Source organism: Haemaphysalis longicornis, unplaced genomic scaffold, assembly GCF_048455015.1.
Source record: "Haemaphysalis longicornis isolate Haplotype H1 unplaced genomic scaffold, Haemaphysalis longicornis Haplotype H1 scaffold_1, whole genome shotgun sequence".
Lineage (NCBI taxonomy): Eukaryota > Metazoa > Arthropoda > Arachnida > Ixodida > Ixodidae > Haemaphysalis > Haemaphysalis longicornis.
This window is the reverse complement of record NW_027526203.1, coordinates 437449442-437469622: the sequence shown is the minus strand read 5'-3', so window position 1 is coordinate 437469622 and position 20181 is coordinate 437449442. Positions and strand designations below refer to the sequence as shown.

The 20181-nt window shown below is 46.7% G+C and overlaps 1 protein-coding gene across 10 annotated transcripts in view; it reads left to right on the top strand.

The window, feature by feature from the left end:
- LOC144155800 (oxysterol-binding protein-related protein 6-like) overlaps positions 1-9572 on the top strand; it is a 149013-nt gene extending 139441 nt beyond the window's left edge. For all 10 annotated transcript variants that reach the window (XM_077687471.1, XM_077687476.1, XM_077687469.1 and 7 more), the window contains 2 exons: positions 2047-2169; positions 2700-9572. In XM_077687471.1, the coding sequence (XP_077543597.1) occupies positions 2047-2169; positions 2700-2820 (244 nt within the window). In that variant the 3' untranslated portion in view covers positions 2821-9572. The remainder of the gene's footprint in view (positions 1-2046; positions 2170-2699) is intronic.
- Positions 9573-20181: the final 10609 nt, after the last annotated feature.

The window sequence follows — 20181 nt, the reverse complement described above, 5'->3', positions numbered from 1 at the left end:
TGCAGCGTCATCTGAAGGCAAGGCACTGCATTTTGACATTTATTTGAATAGATGCTTACATGGAATGGCCCCCTCCAAAGTGTAACTTAGGTTGGGCATAGTGACATCACTTTTGGCTTTTGGCTTTATGTACAGGTCTGCGCAGAAGTAAACGGAGCACGGGAGCGGTGGCCGAACTTCATCGCTGCGCCGCGTATGGGCGCCGACAGGAACCATGGAGCGCCGGTCAAAGAGTGTGTTTGCACTGCCCCCGCCGCCCAATCTGATATGCATAATCGCCGCTCTGCGGGCGTGTCATACTGGGCGTGACGGTGTTTAAAAGGGAGTGCTGGGAATATGCCGCTGTTGAGCTGGACGAAGCTACGCGCGCTCACAAACAAGTTGCTCGTTGTAAAGGGAGGCATAAAATTGTAGGCCACTGCGGTTGGCCATAGCATGCCATTTCGATATAATTCATTGTAAGCCGACAACAAAATTGCTCTAGAAATCACTGCAGAAATTTTTGTTATTCGGAAAAAAATCCCGCTTAATTCCTCAATTGTTGTTCTTTTTTTTAATTTTGTTTTTCTCCCATGGTATGCCACTCAGTTCAGCTCTATTTTAAAGAAAGGATAATGCAAAATGCCCATGCGGTGGAAATTTTCTGTGTTAAAGAACGCTGTAAAGAATAGATACAATCGTTGTCTTCTGTTACAGCGGGGTTCATGGGGTGCATATTTTATTCTCGCATTAAAACCGGCATTGTTATTTTTGATTGATTGGTTGCTTGATTGATTGATTGACTGATTCTGAGGTTTAACGCGCCGACGCTACACAGGCGATGAGGCACGCCGTAGTGGAGGGCTCCGGATTAATTTTGACCACCTGGGGAACGTGCGCCGAAGTCTCGAACGCACGGGCGTTTTCGCTATTCTCCTCCATGAGCGTTAGTTTTAAACAGCACCTTCTAGTATTAATGAAGAAAAGGCTACAGCTTTGAATTAAACCCTCCCGTGCTGTTATGTCGATGGTGAGGTGAAGAATATATTAATGAGCTGACACTTCAACATGCGCGGTTAAAAAAAAATTCAGTGCCCTTCGTCGCTGTGAAAACGGAGCTGTGGTGCGTACTGTTAGGGTCGTCTTAGCAGCTAATTGTCATATATTTTTTTCTCATCACAATATGGCAATGTTGAAACTCTCACTCGCACCATGTCGCCTGTCCTCTCAAGTCTCAACCTACCCCCCTTCCCCCGATATCTTCAGCATCGAGCAGCGGGAGTGTTCCTAAGCCAACTTGCTCTGAACATTAAGTGATTCCTCTGTCCCTGCCTTAGTAGATGGCCATGCTTCACGGAGCTACAGCCAATGCGGGAAAGCGAGCCTACAGAAACCAAGGTTAAACTGATCTTTTGAAATTCGGCTTCCCCCCCAAGCACAAATGCATTGTTAGCAGACATTTCTTTAGGGGAAATATAAGCCGTATTCTATAACGTATGAAAGCCGTAGGACCACTTTTTATTTTCTATGAATTTTTTTCTTTGCTGAGAGCCTTGCTGTTTTTGTACAGTTTTATGCCTCCCTTTACAACGAGCAACACGTTGGCGAGCGCGCGTAGCTTCGTCCAGCTCAACAGCGGCATATTCGGTCGCCGCTGATGCCTGCCAGCGGCAATGCAACCAGCCCCATCTATAGCCCAGCGCTCCCTTTTATTAAACACCGTCACGCCCAGTATGACACGCCCGCAGAGCGGCGATTAAGCATATCAGATAGGGCGGCGGGGGCAGTGCGAACACACTCTTAGACCGGCGCAGCGATGAAGTTCGGCCACTGCTCCCGTGTTCCGTTTACTTCTGCGCGGACCTGTACCTATAGTACAGGGGTTCAAAAGCAGGAAATGTTTTTAAAAATGTTTTGACATTGTATAAGGAGAGATTTGCATTTGTGGCAGTGTTTTTGTATGGGATGCTAATATCACTCTAGTTTTTGCTCTAAAGCTGTATGCTGCCAACGTTGTTGGCATATTTGTGAGTCTGTGCATCTGAATGCGGTGTGATTTTTTTGCAGGCTGTTGGAGGAGGGCAACATAAGTGGTGCTGAAACAGTCAAGTCGCAGCTCGAGCAGTCACAGAGAGAGCGACGAAAGCAGAGGGAGGAGATGGGCATCGAATACCAGCCGATGTGGTTCAGGTAAGCCGGCTTGCTGTTTGAAGCACGGTGTCCTTCGATGGGCATGGACCAGACAAGAGGAATGAGGGGTGGCATTGTGGAAGGTGCATACGTACATTACTTTTTCAAATATTTGGCGAGGTTTTGGCGACTTTAACTGAAAAAAAGAAAATTTTGAGAGTGGCTTGTTTAAAATACTATTAACTGGTTGTACTTTCCTATTGACCTTTATGCAAATTGTGTCACTTAATGAATGTTTTCTCACAAAGATCATGAGACATTCATTGTACAGCCAGTAGCTTAAATGCCACACCTTCCCAGATTGTGGTAATATACACACTTATTTGATCAGGAGTGTTTTTCACAGAAACAGCAGCAAACAAGCTAATACTACACAGCACCGATTTGTGTCTTGAAAACGGAGCTGTGCCATTTTAGCCTTCGCTGCTTGCTTTGCAGGTGTACTCTGAACTGGCCAGTTTTTCTTTCTTTCTTTTTTTGGTCACTTGATGCTGCCTTTTTTTAATCCGCTTGCCCCGTTGCCATTTCAGAAAGGAGACAACGAAAGATGGTAAAGAGCACTGGGCCTACAACCACAAGTACTGGGAGACTCGCACAAACCCTGGCTTCAGCTGCATCACATTTCCGGAAAAGCTTTGGGAACCTCTCTAAGATAATGGCAAAACTCTGTTCTCACACACAGTGCCAGGGACGTGACAATAGCTGTAGCTCTACCTTTAATGCATTCTTTTTTATTTGTGTGTTTACGGAGGATCCTTTCCCATTTGTGTTCACCCTGTCTGCCGAGGCCTCTTCTTTTGCTTCGGGGTTATGTAGTATCTAAGCTTGTGAGTGGTTTCATTGTGTGTAGTTGGTAGCGTGACATTGCTGCTTTGCACCACGCAGAGTGATCGCCTCCGAAGCGGCGCACATCGAAGAATGGTGTACTCGAGTGAGTCTCTGTTAATGATGGTTCACATTTTGTTTTTGTTGGCTTATGTGCCATGTGTGTTTTTTTTGCATCTTGATTAGAGTCACACTGCTCCTACCCATGGACTTTCATGCTGGCGGCAGGACTCCCGCTGGCAAGTGATAATTCCTGGGGCATTTTGTAGTTGTTGCGTCCCCAAATTTTGTGTACTTCAGGGTGTACGTCACTATGCCCCTTTACGTCTTTCTGTTTCGATGGCATTTTGCTTAATGTTGTGATTACACTAGGCATGTGCAACTATTCCAGCTTCAGACTCGAATCAGCACATGCCTGCTTTGTGGTTTAATTGGTTGTTTTGGTTACTTAACAGAACTTTTTCGTTGATGATCTTAATGTTGAGCAGCATGTGAGAAGTTGCTCACTTGTTGAAGAATTTTTCTGCGTATCCCCTGACGTGGGATTCTTGTGTTTTTCTGTCACTCTAATATGTCTAATAGTGTTTGCCTCTGACAGTGTGGACGCTATTTAATTTCTCGGTGGTTCAAGGCGGAATTTACATGTTCACACGTGCATAGCAAACCAGGTTTACCACGCTGAGTGAATGGATGTACTTACCAGAAAACATCCTGTGTGCTTTTTCTTTCGCCTGCTACTGGGTCGTTGAATGCCAAGGACTACATTGGGCAGTGCCGGTGCATGAGCACTGCTTTAGTCTGGCTTGGGTTGTTGTCGAGTCCCCCGACTTTTGCCTTAACGTGGGACAGTCCTGACTGGGTGCACTAACTGGCCTGCCGTCTTAACCAGCCCTCTACCATCCTGATACATGTGATGCTTCCATACAGAAGTAGGCAGGCAAAACGTAGTGTCTATACTGCAGTAGTCTTTGCTCTGTATAAATAAATGTAAGATGCAGCCACTCTTATACATCCACGGATAAAGCAAGGCACAGTTCGTTTTCCCTCCAATAGTCTTTCAGAGCTCCTTCCTGTTTGTCATGTGCTTTGGGCCGCATCTTTGGCAGTTTCGTTTGTCCCCGTGTCCACTTATTTAGCTGCATCGTGCTTGTAACCGTCAGCTGAATCCTGCAGGCAGGTGTGTCAGTGGTGGTTATTTGTTCTGTGCCGTTTAGGTTTGCCCAGTTGCTGTGTATGTTCCAGCTGGAAGCCGTGTCAAGTAGCTCTCGTAGTCTAAGGAATGTGGGTGTGCCACCAAGATAACACAACGCAAACACTGTGATTTGCTTAGAGTGTGGAGAGGGCTGAGAGCTGTCTCAGGCGTAAGGTGTGTGCAGAGAGGGGGAGGGGGCGTTGAACAGAGTGGGAACAAGTGGTGGTGCTTAGTGCCTCGCAGTGAGAGCCAATCAAACAAAATCTTTGTGCAGCCTGCTTGCAGAAAGTGTGTGCCACAGGGGTGCAAACATGTTCTCAAACACCAGGATCTCCGAGTGCACTGGTGCCATTGGCGCAATAATGATTCCAGTAATAACGATATGACAGTAATAATGAGTGTAAACTACGCTCTGTTGCAAGTGTTTAGGCTGGAATTTTGCGCACGACTGTTTCAGGCTTGAAAAGGATAGCTGGGGCAGGTTTCAAATTAAATGCATATTTTCGTGAATTTACACGTAATTTACTTTTCCCACCTGATTGTCTGCTGAGCAATTACTGCTGTATATCGCCATCAAGTCAGCTGAACCACATCCTCTCTTTACGGGGGTGTCGTTGGTTATTGAACTAATGACAGTAACTGTTCAACACTCATTACAAAGAATATATAATTTAAGCTGCGCCTCACTGGGCTTTATTGTTCTGTGCTTGAACTTGATAGCATTTCTTTATTGGCTTAGTGTTTTAGTATGTGTTATGTTTATGAGTATGAACATTTCTTGAAAGAAAAGTTGAATTTCATGTACATTGGGCAGGTGGCATAACAACCACTCTACCTGTTCATCGCTTACTTATTCTCAAAATTGCTCTAAATTGCGAGGAACAGCATGATTTTCTGTTCTATATCTTGATGCTTTTTTGGATGCTTACGTAGCTGACAAAAACACGTCATCTTTGAAATTGCTTTTGTTTGTGCATTCATGACAATCAGAATTAGTGATGCACCATCATGACTATCAGGATGCGCCACAGACAATTCTTGGCCTGCTGTAAGTGGTGGAAGGCGCTTTTGGCAAAGTAGTAATCGTGTCTGTTGCTCTTCGTCTTCAGGGCACTCTTTGTCAGTGCAGCAGGCTTTGCTTGGTCTTTTACTTGGCAGGCAGCAACTGTTTTGCAAGTGGAGAGGTGCAAATATTGAGCGCACACATCCACGGTCCCTGCGAAAGGTGGCACCTCCAGTTGTGAAGCGATATATATACACGCTGTTGTCATCATTGGGCATGAATCAGAGTTTTGTATGTCGCCAGTTGCAGGAGGCTTTTTGTTTGCAAGAGGTGCACACTGGCAGTAAGTGGAGCCTTGGCATGTGCACCCTAAACAAAAAACGTACTTCCACACTTTCGCTGTACCACGGTGCCACTGTGATGATGGAAGTTGTTGCACTGCATATCCCTCTGAATCAAAGTCTAGCCTGCTGTGCTCTTGGACGTTAATGCAGTTGTCTTGTATTCAGTGAAACACTTGCGCAAGCTCAAGGCATATTTTGGTAGCAGCACCTGCTGCGTTTTCTCAATGGCTTAATTCATGCAGCCCTGGCTTCGAGTAGTGAGCATTTTTCAGTGTTGTGGAGTTTCACCATTGTATTTGCATTCCCTATTCATTGCCCAGTGGGCCTTTCTGTGACCAAGGTAATGCGCGTAAGTGCGGCCATTCAGTCAGCAAGTAAAGGTTGCAAACACATCAGGGCTAATGGGCTCTTTCACAACCTAGTGCCTGGCTTGGCTATTATTGTCGCCGGAGGCTGTGTTTCGTGTACTGTTCATGCTTTCACATGTGCTAGCTCTTTGGGTGGCATTTTTTCTGCGATTTGGCATGGTGTATAAATTCAGCACACTGTTCTGCCTTCATTACACATGTGAAGTTAATGTTCTGGTGCTTTATAGGCTTCATAGTGTGTGTGTTTGTGTGTGCTTTAATTTGCTACCTGTGACGCTGCGATACAACTTTGTGCCACCTTGTCATGTTTGGCTGTTCATGGTGCATATTGCTTTTTATCATTTGTGCAGTTGATGGCCTACAAATATTTGTCTTTGATTAACAAGTGGCTAAAAAGCTGGTAGCTAAAGGAGAGGCCAGCCTATTCAATGTTCAAAAGCAAGCATGAGAAAAATAAATCAGGTGTAAAAAGGAGGGGGCTACTTACGTTTTGATATCATTGTTGGCAGTGGACAGTGAGTCACTCAAGCCTAATGGACATTACGGGCTCGCCCGCACAATCACCAAGCACAGTATTTTGTCTGGGTTGTACGCTTTTTCTTTTGAAGGTTTGCATTGCTTAGTCAAGTTTGTGATCTGCTGGCATTATTGCGGTTTCAGAAATTCTATGGATTTTATTTTCATGGCAGAGATTTTTTAAAGTTTTTTGGCAACTGTTAAGCGTTTTAAAGAATCACTCGCCAATGGATCAGTAATGTGAAGGTGGACATCAGCTTGTTTTTAATTGTGCTCATTGAAGGAGCCTTATATTCAGTTGCTGCACAAAGCCATTGATGTGAGGGCATGGGAGTGTTGAATCTGGGAAACTTGTCATGCAAGACATCAGCCTCTCGTGTGTAAGGTGTGTTATACCGTACCTGCTAAGGTTCAGTGACATATAGATATTATCATGCACAAACTGTTGAGGGCTATCACTAAATATGCCATTTCCATCTTATGGCACATCAAACATCTTGGATGGTCTGTGGTATTTTTAATGTGGATATTACAACTGACTGCTTGACTCTTGGGCCAAAGTATAGCTAGGCAGTGATGGGCACTAACTACTTGTGTGGTAGCTTAAACTATGCTGGTAGTTAATTTTTCCTTAAAGCTTATGCTTTTTTAACAGTGCGGTAGCTGTCATCTTACTTTTGGTGCTTTTGTTTTTAAGTTGCTTACAGCTTCCCTATGGTGGTTAGTCTTTAAAAGGTGGGTTTAGCGCTTTAGTTTTTCAAGCTGCTGGAAATGCAGACAGTAATAGTTACATACACATGCTCCACATGGTGAGTGGTGAGGAAGTCCACAGTTTGCTTTCACAATAAAATCTTTAGGAAATGTAAAAAATTAGTGACCGGTGTGTGTGAGTGTTAGAGAGTGGATCTGGTTGGTTGTGGCGTGTGCTAGTTTTCAGCGACACCAGGAACAAACAATTGCTCGATTCACAGGGAAAAATTGTCATGATGGTTTGAGGTGGGAAACAAAGAAAGCCTTGTTAGTTATGACTTCCCTGAATTCACCTTGGATGGGGCCACATAGTTTGCTCAAAAGGAGTTCAAGGCCAAATTCAGTGATTGATTCAGTTCAATTCTACAACTTTGCCATACTGCTATCTCAGAATTGCCCTGCCTTCATCAACAAAGCATCTTGGACTAACGCCAGAACAAGTGTGTGCGCAGGCATTCTAAAATTTTGAAGAAGTTTGCAGGACCTGTTTTCTGAATGTCTTCAAGGAATTATTGTCTTTCGATTCGACAGGGAGAGTGCCTGGACAAGGTTTTTTTTTTCATGAGAAGACAGAGGACTTTATACTCTTGCTAGCAAAATATTGAGCCACATGTGTCACGAATGTTGTTTAGAAGAATTTTCTACACCTCAGCTGCTCAGAGTCTCGGGGCTTGGCTCTCAAAATTTTTTTGTGGCATGTGCGATACCGGAAGTCCTTTTATTGTTTGACCATGGTGTTGCTAGGAAACTCTGGAACTAGTGTGTGAGATACCATTTAGTATGAATACTTCAGCTGTGTTTTTAAAAGCAAGACAAACTAGTTCCAAAGCCAGGACCTTATGATTGACTTTGCACACCAGAACTGGATTGGTAGTGCATTCCAGACCGTACTCAGTACCACCACACTGGAAAAGCTGCGAATCAGACCACACTCGTGTAACTTCCTTAGGGAAACTGGCTGAAACGACGGTTGTTCTTTACAGGGTACCATCTCACGAGATAATGTTGCAGAGTATTGACACGAGCTAACTTGCTTTTTATCTCTCGACACAGAAGCGCTTTCTTAGTCGATGCGTAGTGAGCCGTTGTGGAATATATGTGAGAACTAAAGTAAAAGCTTTTGTGTGGTCCCAGTACACGAATTTAATTGTATTGCCACAAATTCAACAATTCCAGTAATGTTGAATGCCCGCCTCTAAGGAAATTGTGTCCTTTATTTTGTCCCTTCAGAGCCACATTCAGCCATGCCAATGCTGACAAGATGCATGCATCGCACCCAGACTGTCAGCAATGGTATCCCTTGTAAATGATCTTCCCCTGCGCGAAGTTTTCAAGGAATCCTAGTCAACCTGTTTGCACAATTTTATATCTGCTTGGAACATTTTTAACAAGATGCTGGCCTCCCATCTGTGGCAGCAAACAAAAACAAAAAACAGTATAAAAAAAAAAGGGCAGCTATTTCAGTCCTCTTGTGCTTGTTTCCTCATGCAGATAGTCTGGTTGCTGCAGTCATTTACGTGTCCCTGGCTGCCTCTGCTTTCTCTCGTAAGCTAGAATTCTGTCTGGCTGACAGGGCCGAGTCCAAAAGTGCTTCCACGACACTTCTTTGGGGATTTGCTTTGTCAACTCTAGTCGCTCAAAGTAGTAGTATGCATTTTGGGGCCCATATTTTGAAGCGAAGTGAGGGGAAACTAGGCAAATAAATTTGTTCTTGTGTAGAGTGTATCTTGGTTCTTGGGAGGAGAGAATGGACTGTGGTGGTTTGTTACTTTTAGTAATCCACGGAATAAAGTAGCTGAAGTACCTAGTCAAGTTATTTTTGTTTAGTTAACTACTCTGCAACTTAGTCCAACTACCAAGTAGTTAAATACTGCCCATCACTGTAACTAGGAAATAGATGTCAAGTTGTACTGGTAAATACTGTTTAGGGGAGGTTTGTTCCATATCATATTCACCAGTAGGGTGCTCGTTGCCAGTTTCAGCAGTACTGCTTAGCCATCTAGGTTTAGCAACTGCAGCAGTAGTAATGGAACACCGACTGTAGCAGCCGGCTTAAGGCAGGAACTAAACGTTGATGGTAATAGAAGACGAGTCCGAAATCTTCAACCCGGCTTTTCCTTTTCTTTCCACTGTATTTTTGCAGCCCTCTAACAGGCTGATGTACACTGCATATGTCAGCCGCACTGCTTCCATTTGAATTAATGCACGACTTGAAGACGTTATTGAAGATGTTAGTTCCTAAAAGAATTGTTAGGCCATGCAAGCAATAATAGCTGCAGAGGGTACCTATTTGTACCTCTTCTTTTAAAATCGCTGCATGTTCGTGCAAGCTCAATGCTTTTTCGAGAGTGCATTTTTATTGTTGTGAAAAAATAAAGTGACAAAACGGCTGTTGCAGCCATGTGCTTCTGGCATAGACGACTTTGCTACCTGCTCTGTGCTTCTTTTGGCTCTGTACCTGTGCCAGTTTGTTGTCTTCGATGCAAATGCATGACAACAGTTACGTATCGTCAAATGTTTGCTCTATTCAGGATGGTGCTGAATTTCGTGCAGCCCCCCTTCTTTTTATTCTTTTAACCTGAATAGAAACTTTCACTGAGTCATAGCCTCGACATTTTGGGCAGGCTGCTTGCAAAAAAAAAAAAAGAAAAGAAGGAGTGCTTGGGTTTCCAAGGTGTTCACATCAGCCCTGCATGGGAGACCCTTGTTAAGGGGATTGTAAAGTCATGGGACTTGGTTTCGTTGAAATGATTGACCTTTCTGTCTTAGGCTTAGGCTTCCTTTGACCATGACTTGAGGAGAGCACCCAAAAACTGACAGGGATCAGTGTTCTGCGTGCCCAAAGTCAAGCAGCACTGCCCAAGAGCAGCCAGAAGTGGGGCTGCGGTCGATTGCACCTAGTAAAATTTGACACCTTAGTCCAACTGAATCCTCCGTGCCTCGGAGGAGAAGGGCAGTTAGAGTTGCTGCATACCATGGTGGTCTTGGAGGCGACGTGCCATGGCCCTTGTACAGCTAGCAATAATGGAAATCGGTTGGAACAGTGATCCAGAGGTGGCACCACATGCCTGCTTGCTCAGTGCAGTGCCACCTCAATTTTGCTTTCAGCACCTGTTTTTGGATAACGCGTTGTGGTGAGGCACCTCCTGACGCTCGACCCAGTCAGTCTCCATGACAAGGCATCACACACCAGCCAAACCATTCTCTCACTGCAGCCAAAGACACTGCCTTCACTATGTTGTGGCACTGCATTTCGGTGAACCAGATAATGCAGTGCCCATGTTCTCTCTTCCCGCTTAGTGTGATGATGTCTGTAGCCAAACTGGGGTGGGGCCCAAAGCATGGAAAAGTTATGCAAATGAGGGAGAGCAAGCCACAGTGGCAGAAAGGGGTTTGGTGTACTGTGCAGCAAGCTCGCGCTACTGGCATTAAAAACAATAGTGGGGGTGCTTGCCGCTCCGTGTATACTCTCTAGATTTTGGCTTCAAGTAAGTTATCCTAGCGTGGCATTCGTTACTTATCTTGGAAAAAAGCTTCAATTTGTTTTGCAAGTTTACAATATGCATTAATTTTCAGCTACTTTTCTCTCAATAACAGACTTCCTTGGTTTCATTGAAATTCTTTCTCTCTCACTTCACAGGTGGTGTCCAGTTGGCAAAGGCCTCTGTGACATCCCAGGCAAATGAGGAATAGTCCCTCGGGAGTCGCCACCCTTTCTTCTGTTTTCCTAATTATATTGGCTCGTTGAATGCCCTTCATTAAAAGCAACCTGTTATTTCAACATCGTAGTTTATCCGTCTGGGAGAGCTTTGTTTTTGTCTTCATGGTCCCTTTGAAAATAACTTGAAGGGACTGAAAAAAATGTGTTCATCTTGTTAGAAATTGGTCTTTTATTTAAGCCGATCGCCTCAATTTTGTTACCGAAAAGTTTTAGTACTTTTTTATTACTTTTGTGTTAGGTATTTGTTCAGTACTTTGTGTATTTTTGTTGTGCAAAGTTGGGACACGCCGACAGATACTGCTGTGCACTTTGCATGTCTTTGCATGTCTTTAAGCATGACCTGCTGGAGACAAAGCCTTCAATTCATCCATACATTTGTCTCTTTGTGGCCAGGTGCAAGCTGTGGTGTATCTAAAGCGTGAGGCAGCAATAGGCATTTGTTTCCCACTCAGGAAGCACAACAAGATTAAGCCAAATTTGGTGTTGAAAGCAACAAACCTAGCATGCTTTGTGTTATGGCCCTCATTGCAAGAGTGACCGCTCTTTGATGTTTTGGAGTTTAGTTCATGTAAGCCCAATGGAAAATGTATTGCAAACACGGGCTGCGAGGGGCAGAGTGAAGGAAATTTACTAAGAGGGTTTCATCAGTAAGGTTGATGAAGGCGGCTGCTTGTCCAACACAGAAGTATATGTGCTCCACTAGTTGGGGCCATGGTGTCACACGGAGCAAATGGCAACAAAAATTCTTTGGGCACTTAAGTATACGTACGGCTACTTAGTGTTTGCCAATGTTTCTTTTTTTTTTATTTTTTTAATGAAAATTACTTTGACAGGCAGACTGGCTGCACTTCAACACTTTCGTGACCATGGAAAAATCGGTTGTTTTTGCGTAGTCCTGGAAATATTTTTTGTCTTGCCACAGAAAATGATTGATGCTGAAGTGTAAGGTATGAAATGATAGGGGAAGGATAGGGATTTTCAACAGTAATAATTTCACACGATAGATTTATTACGAATTCTTTAAAAAAATTATCAAAAAAAGCAACAAGAAAATTGATGAAAACATCTGTTTTCAAGCACAGGGTACACATAAAAAAATTGAAATATACACTTTTAACATACGGCAGGGCTCTGGGCCGCGCGGCGGCGCTACCTGCGCGACGGCGACGACGCCATATTTGAGGTTGCACTCCGCCGCGCGGGCAGCGCGTTTCCCGACGCGCAACGTGGTTTGCAGCGTGGTGCTGGCAAGAACGTTCGTGGGTTGGTGCTTTTTCTGCGTGATTTGTGGGTTTGCGAATGCCTTGTCGTAACGAGTTCTCGCTTCGAAATTCCGGACTGTGCTTGTCTCCTACAACCGCAGACCCGAAGCAGGCCGCACGACAAAATCAAGCGCGCCGTGTTTTTTTTTTTTTTTTTTTTCCTTTCGCTGTTTTGAAGCGACGGCTAGGGCGGTGTTTGAAGACTGTCTTCATTCGACGAGTTCCCAAAGAAGTTATCGATAATATGGCTAATCAGTACCGAATCTGTTGGAGCCCGTTTCATTCAGGTGGACCCCGGGACGATGGGCTTCGGAGCTTTCACCTCGCACCTTGTCAGATGTTTAAAACATCAGGCATGCTTAAAATGTTCACGAATTAAGGTAGTCGGCGTACTTCATGGATGAGACGAACCATACTGGGCTCCCAGCCTCAACATGGGCTACTTCGAGTGTTTAGGTGAACGCACGCGTACATGATTCGCTTCACAGGTAATTGCGGGCATTCAATTTTTCTTCGTCGCCTTCGACGGTTCTCGAATGACCAAGCGTGGTACGGGATCAGACACTAAAGCTTGACGGTGGGTACACAGTTTGACTACTTCAAAAACAGCGCATGCAGAGACTAAAACGTTAACGTATGCAGGGACAAACAGAGCACCCTTTGTCACTTGTCTCTGCGCTGCTTTCGAAGTAGCCAAAGCGTGTTCCATAATCTTGTTCTGCTTATAATTTCCGCTTCGTCTTTACTGAAAGGAAAAGTCTTGAAAATCATCGGTAGGATCTTTGTCGTCGCCACCATACCTAATTTTATCACGTACTTACCTCGCGATGGTTTCCACGCAGACCCTGTGCGTAATTGTACCGCTTTATTAGGAGCTCAAGCGGACGACCTTCGTGCGTTCAACGCACAAAACCCTGTCGCCAGAGCACCTCACCGTCTCATAACTCCTCAATAAGCGCGCAACATGCCTGGGTGGCACGGTAAAACCCGCTCCCCATCCCACACGCCACCACATCAAATATCCCCCAGCCTTGGGTGAAGAAGTTTTCTCAACTCGCGCCACGGTCGCTTCAAGCAACGGAGGAAATACGGAAATCGGCGCACGGGGATGACACCGAGATAGCGCGAAATCGCCAAAACGGACCGGGTTATGCACGCCGCTGGCCGCGCCTGTCAAACCATCGGAGAGGTGCATTCGTCGCGCGAAATCATACCATCTTCAAGCACTGCCCTGGCCTTCGCTTCGAAACAGCAAAAGCAAAAAAAGAAAAAAAAAACGGACGCGCTTGCTTTCGTCATTCGCCCTGCTTCGGGTGTGCGGTTGTAGGAGACGTGAACAGCGCATCCGGAATTTCGCAGCGAAAACAATATTGGCGGTGAGATGTTTGAGTGGCGCCCCCTGGATCTGACGTCAGCTTAGGGACCCGCTCCGCTGTCGTCTGCTACACTCGCCCCGCTGCTACACCCGCGCCGCGGTCGTCCGGTTCTGACTGGCAGCAGTGCCTCTGCTAGAAATCGCCCGCTTTGATGCTTTGGTGCTTTAAAAAGCGTGTTTTCAATCAGATTCTGACGGCTCTGAATAATTTCAAGCTTTGTCCCGCACAATTTTACAACACACAAGGAGAGAGAGAACGACTTTCAGAGAGCATCGCTCAGACAATCGTGTGTAACTCGCCCTCGTCCTACCTAGCGTATTTGCGAGTTTCAGCGCTCAGAGCTCCTCGATAAGTATTCAAAATTCGTATGCTTCCCTTAACTATTTCTGAGATGCTCTTATGAAGACTCAACAGTCTAATGCTACGCATCAAGCAGCGGGTCGCACAGCAGGAAATAAAACGGGTGTTTTTCTTTCGTTGTTGTTAGATGAACGTTTTTTTTTTTTTTTCTGTGCCCAACGCATTCATTTTTTCTGCACCGTCCTAAACGTCCTAGGAGGTTTGGGGATGTTTGCGAGGCTCACAAAGTTCGTGTGAATATTCAATGCAATAAGATATGTGCTACGGCGCAGATAACATTGTCCACAGTACTCGAAGGCGGCTTTTGTGCACCTAATTTCTATCGAACCATCGATATCGTAACGAACTCGATCTCAACCCGAAAAGTTATGACATGATTACGGTGTTGAAAACTTGATATACTTGCTAACTAACGCAATAAATAGTATACATGCCAATTTTCAGTATAACACAATTCGAAACCAATGAATATGTCCAGAAAATTCTTTATTGTTTTCCAACCCATTTAGTCGCAAAGAACAAATCCTGGCCTACTCGGGATGACGTTCGGTGAATTGAAGAATGAATCTTACTCTCTCGTCTGGGACTGAGGAGCCTGCCCACTAACCAGCTCGATTTTACTATTAAAGTTTTCTCCTCCTCCTGGTCCTCCATCTCTTGAGTGCAGTTTTACGATAACGCCTATCTGAATATTGGGATGATATGGCTGTGGTAAATGTACCGAAATAACCCTCCAAATCTGAACAAACATAGCCTTATTGTATGTTTTCCTTACAGGTTACTCTTTTTGCTCAATAAGCCTGCATACTGGTTAGAAGCCTGGTATAAAACCAGCTCGCGCCTATACACACAGCAGGTTATTTGGAAATCAACCTACATTATTTGCGCCCCATAGTGCATGTCGGCACACTTTCATGCCGTGACAACGTAAAGTGACTTGATACAATAGTTTCGAGTGTTAGGCAAGATTGCCAAATCTGTTTTCCCTTACATACGATTAGCTGGAATCGTAATGCCTTCTGCCAAAGCCGACAGCCCCGAAGGCCTGGAATTTGTTTTGCTCTTCCATTTTCGCTGTTGTCGGTTGTCAGCCTGTGGCTGTTACCTTTGTTCGAAAGACTGCTGAACACAGAGGCTGACGCCTAGCTCCGACTCTTCGCGCTCCGCATAGGACCAGCTTCGCAGCAATGCATGGGCGACGCCGGCAATGTTTATTTCCGGAGCGGTATCAAAAAATATACTTAAAATCACGCCTTGAGCTAGTTTACGCTGTTTTAAATCTTTTGTTACGAAAAAAAAGTTGCGCATTCGCGAGATCTGCTGCGGACAAGCACAAAATCTCAACCGCGCGCAAAGAAACAGCATAGAGAGCGAGCCCGAGTAAAGCAGACGACAAATGCGAGAATCCCTAAGCCGACGTCACGGAGGCGCGCTCCGCAGCGCCGCCCGTGGTCGCGCTCACCGCCAATATGCTGGCTACTCGTTACGACCAGGCATTCTCAAACGCACGAATCACGCAGAAAAAAACACCGTCCACACGAACGTTCTTGCCAGCACCACGCCGCAAACAACATTTCGCGTCGGGAAACGCGCTGCCTGCGCGGCGGAGTGCACCCTCAAATATGTCGTCGCCGTCGCGCAGGTAGCGCCGCCGCGCGGTCCAAAGCCCTGTGAATACACCCTATAGAATAATAGTGCAAATATGAACTGTGTAAGCATAAAAGTTATTCACCTATAAACAAAAATATAAACACTTGTGCCTCTCATGCCACCGCGCGAAGCAGTTTTTCGACTCTTAGACTCCCTGTCATACATCCCGCTCGGCGGCACACCTATTCAAGCATATTCAAGGAACTGTGAAGCTGTACTGGATTCCTGGCCACGCCGGGGTACTGGGAAACGAAAACGCTAATCAGCTTGCCCAAGAAGCATACATCCGGGCTCCCAGCAACGGCTGCCAAAGTCCGACATCTCAGGAACTAACTCAACCGCAACTTCGCCTTAAGAACCCGCCGCGGTAGCTCAGTGGCTAAGGCGTTGCGCTGCTGAGCACAAGGTCGCGGGTTCGTTTCCCGGCCGCGGCGGCCGCTTTTCTGATGGAGGCGAAAAGCAAAAACGCCCGTGTGTACGAGATTTCGGCGCACGTTAAAGATCCCCAGGTGGTCAAAATTAATCCGAAGCCCTCCACTACGGCGCGCCTCATCGCCTGCGTTGCGTCGGCGCGTTAAACCCTACAATCAATCAAACTTCGCCTTAAGGAATACAAAACAGCGAAACGTCTACTCCCAGCTCCCCACCCTAACCTAACAAGACAGCAGCAAACCCTATTCCGACAGGCACAAGCCGGAACACTTGAAACACCTGCGAGGCTACATCGCATCAGACATGGCAAAACAACAAACACCCTTACCATCATGTTCACAGTGCAAAATTACAAATACCGTATTTACCCGATTCTAACGCGCACCCATTTTCCTGAAAAAAAAAACCCGAAAAAACTTGCACCTCCGATTGTAACGCGCACGGGACTTTGTGACCCAGACAAACGAATGCGAGAGAAACGGGCGATTTATTTCCCGAAGTAATCTCTCATCTCGCTCCTCGTCGCTCTCCGCTGACCACAACATCTCGTCCTCGGTGTCTTCAAGCGCGTTCGCGATGCCACACTTCTGAACGAACGTTCAACCATGGTCGATAGAATCGTGGCCCATGCCTCGCACGCCCATCCCGAGAGCTCATCCAGAGGTGCACGCTACAGCCGACCGCTCGTTTTGAACGCGTGGGAGCCGCTGCTGCCATTGCTGTTATCAAGCGCGCAAGTTAAACGATTTGGCGATTTGTGTGCACGCCGATAGAAAAGTCTAGGCCCCTAGGCTTACTGCTATAGAGAGCTAGAATAAGTATTCTAGTTCACTATACTTGCTGCGTCCGAAAAATCGTTTCTAAAAGTTTTGGCGCCATCTTGGGATGGCGATGGCGATGGGTGGGATGAAATATCCGCTGTTTCGGCATTTTCGGTTTTGTATCCGATTCTAACGCGCATGCGAATTTTCGGCCTATTTTTTCGGAAAAAAAGTGCGCGTTAGAATCGGGTAAATACGGTAACCAAGACCACATTCTTTGGCAGTGTCCTCAATACATCCAAATTATAAAACAATACACTAGCCCCCCCCCCTCTTTTCTTTTTTTAAATGCGGAGCATTTCTTAGGCTCGCCTGGTCCTGCGTCGTTGATGGCGGCGCCGTCCGCACGCTCACTGCGCATGCGCAACTCTCCTCCTTACACCCACAGCTCCGCGATACTACACTATAAAAAAAATAGTTAGCGGCGCCCGGTTTCGATCCCATGACTCTCTGGCCGCAACGGGAGGTACGCGGTGCTCTTCCCACTACGCTACAAATCCGGGACAGGAGTTCGAGCGACCGCTTGTAAAGCACTCTCTAAAATGCCGCACAAGGCATGCACGAAGTTGCTTGTGCGGTAAAGGAGCTTATAATGTGGGCAAAAACGGTACTATAAAACATCATCCGCACCGCTAATGAAAGCGCCCATGCAATACCTAAGCTAAGCCTAAACATCTCTGGCGGAGCCAGCCGGCTGTCTCGAGCGCTTCGAAACGGCAGCCACCAATTGGTATGTCTTGTGAATTTCTACAACTCTTCGAAAATGGACAGGGAAGCAAAACAAGATTTTTAGAGTTTGAAAATTGGATTTGTCTTTTATGAATAAGTTCAAAAAATTGATATCACTCGAAACTAGCCATGTGATCACGCCATTAACTTGTAACGTAGCAGCACACGATAGTGCGGCGGCGGTGACGGCCTGGAAGGTGATAACTCAACAAAGCTTGCATCGAAGCAGAGAGCTCAACTATGTTACTAGAAGCGATTGAAAGAAATAAATAGGTACGGTGAAAAAGATTGTGTGATGTTCTTTAGCTCAACACCCGCCTTTCGCTCGCTTTTGGATCAACGTTACTTGATCGCCTTTGACGGCAATTTTAACCTAAAGAAATGGGGGTTTCTTGCCAACGTAGGTTGCCGTCCTAATTTTTATAATACATGCCAAGTATTTTCATGTCTTTTATGCGCAATATTTTATAGCTTGGTTGTGATCTTTATAAGCTAAGCGTCAAATTACACTGCATCTCATCATAGCTATACGTGCATCACGTTGATTGATTACGTGTTGCTTACGCAAAAACATGGCGAATTCATTGTGAATTTATGCAGTCGAAAATAGGGCCCCGGCATGCATGACCAACGTTAGGTACGATGACGCAGTGCCTGCTCTTTCACCGAACACGCAGTTGCCACAGCTCATGGCTACCACAGAACAGGGAGGATTTTCACTACCTCGTAGCTCGTAGACGTGTTAATGCATAATGAAGCATGTCAAGCCCAAGTCAGAAGCTGTGGTGCGACGGACGGATAACGCTCAGCTTAAACCATAGAGTTTCTTAGTAAGTATACTAGAAAGGAAACTGCAACTGAAGCATGCCAAGCCCAAGTCAGAGTGGACTTCCCATACCACCCCCCCCTCCCCCCCCCCGAAATACATGGATTCCCAGGTGTAGTTTCCTTTCCAGTACACTTACTACGAAACTCTATGGTTTAAGCTGAGCGTTATCCGTCCGTCCCACCAAAAAACTCGCGGAGCGATGACGTCACCTCGCGTTGCCTAGCAACCCCTGGCGCATCTGGGCATAGCTTCGCGCTCGCTTCGCTGGCCTAGCCTCCCCGGAACCCGTCAAGCCATGACGTCACTGCGCAGCACATTGTATAAAAACTCCTGTACAGCGGCGTCATCCAGACTTGCGCGTGGGCTTGTGCCACGTTGAGAGCTCGCAAAAAATACAAAGAATAATACCGAGCGTACGTAAGCGTGCGCTTCGTGTGGAGCACCCGGTGTCGGCCAGCTTGACCTTCGAGAACACTGCCCAGCGTTCGTAGCGTGATCTCTCGCGTGCTGTTCTCCTCGCCAGTTCACGTGCGTTCGCTCATGAAGTGGGATGCACCATCGCCTCCTGTATTTTGTGGCGCAAGCTACAAGCTACCTCGGGCAGTCTTCGCGGGGTGACCAGTTTTGCCCTTGAGCGCTAGAGGTCAAACCACACCCCCTTCCGCAAGCGCCCGGATCGGAGCAGCGGCCCGATAACGGGGAGAGATAGGCGGCAGGGGAGAGATAGGCGAGGAGGGAAGGAAGACGTGCGCGGGACGTGGCGGAGCAAGGTGAGGAGGCCGCCGCCGCAGCGATAAGCGCGCGCCATGAAGGCAGGCCACGAGGCCACGTGCGGCACAGAACCGTGTGTGATAGCGGAAGGCGAACATCCCGCTCTGGTCCCTCGTACGGCGGTGAGGACTAAACAACGCCGTGAGGCGAAAAAGACGAATAACGCTACTATTGCGTACAGCTTCCCTACCTTCAAGTCTGACGCATTAGTGTGAGCTTCCTTCATTTTTTTCAATGTCAAACGCATCAGCCCAGAGCGGCCAACCAAGCCCCTTCCTTCTACTCCTGCCACTCTCCTCCAATGGCTAGCTTTCCCAGCGCTTTATTCACGTGTCCGGTAACTCTTGGGGCGACGTGTGGTGGAAGGCGGCAACGTAAGCAAAAACATGCTTAACCACGGCGCCGTGTTTTTATCGCTGGCCAGAGCGCAGCTACTCCGGCTATCTCGAACATCGATCCCGGTTAAGACTGGGGCCCCACCTTACTACATGTGGCGTCCCGGTCACTCCCAATGCAAAGCAGGCGATGCTTTGGCATTAAAAAAAAATGCAGGAGGCCATGGGAGCCGAGTTCGTGAAACCGGTTGCCGCCGGTTCTATAGCGCGTGCTAACGCGGACAAAACGATCTTGGCCTGCCAGCCATGGAGAACTTTCAGCGGCAAGTTCGGACCTCCATGCGAGGTGCAACAGCCGGGTCTCCGACGGGTCACCGGCGGTGCTGTTTCTCTGGCCTTGCGCCACTATAGTGCAAGCTGCGCCAATTTTTGTGGGCACAAGCTGTGGGCGTGGTTTTTGCCGACCATCGTCGGTGGTTTATCTGCTGCCCTCATCGGCTGCCACCGCCACGTGTCTTATTCCCGCCGGGTCGTGGATCTGTACAGGTGCATGACGAAACTAGTGGCGCGATAACTTCGCCGGAAGTCTTCGACGCATGCTTGAAGCGGCATAGGAAGCAAGACGACGGAGCGTCATGGCTTTCGCACCGTAACAATAGACTTACTCGATGTGATTACAGCCATGGCGTGGTGTCGCTAGTGTCCCCCCACGTCGACAGAGTGAGTAG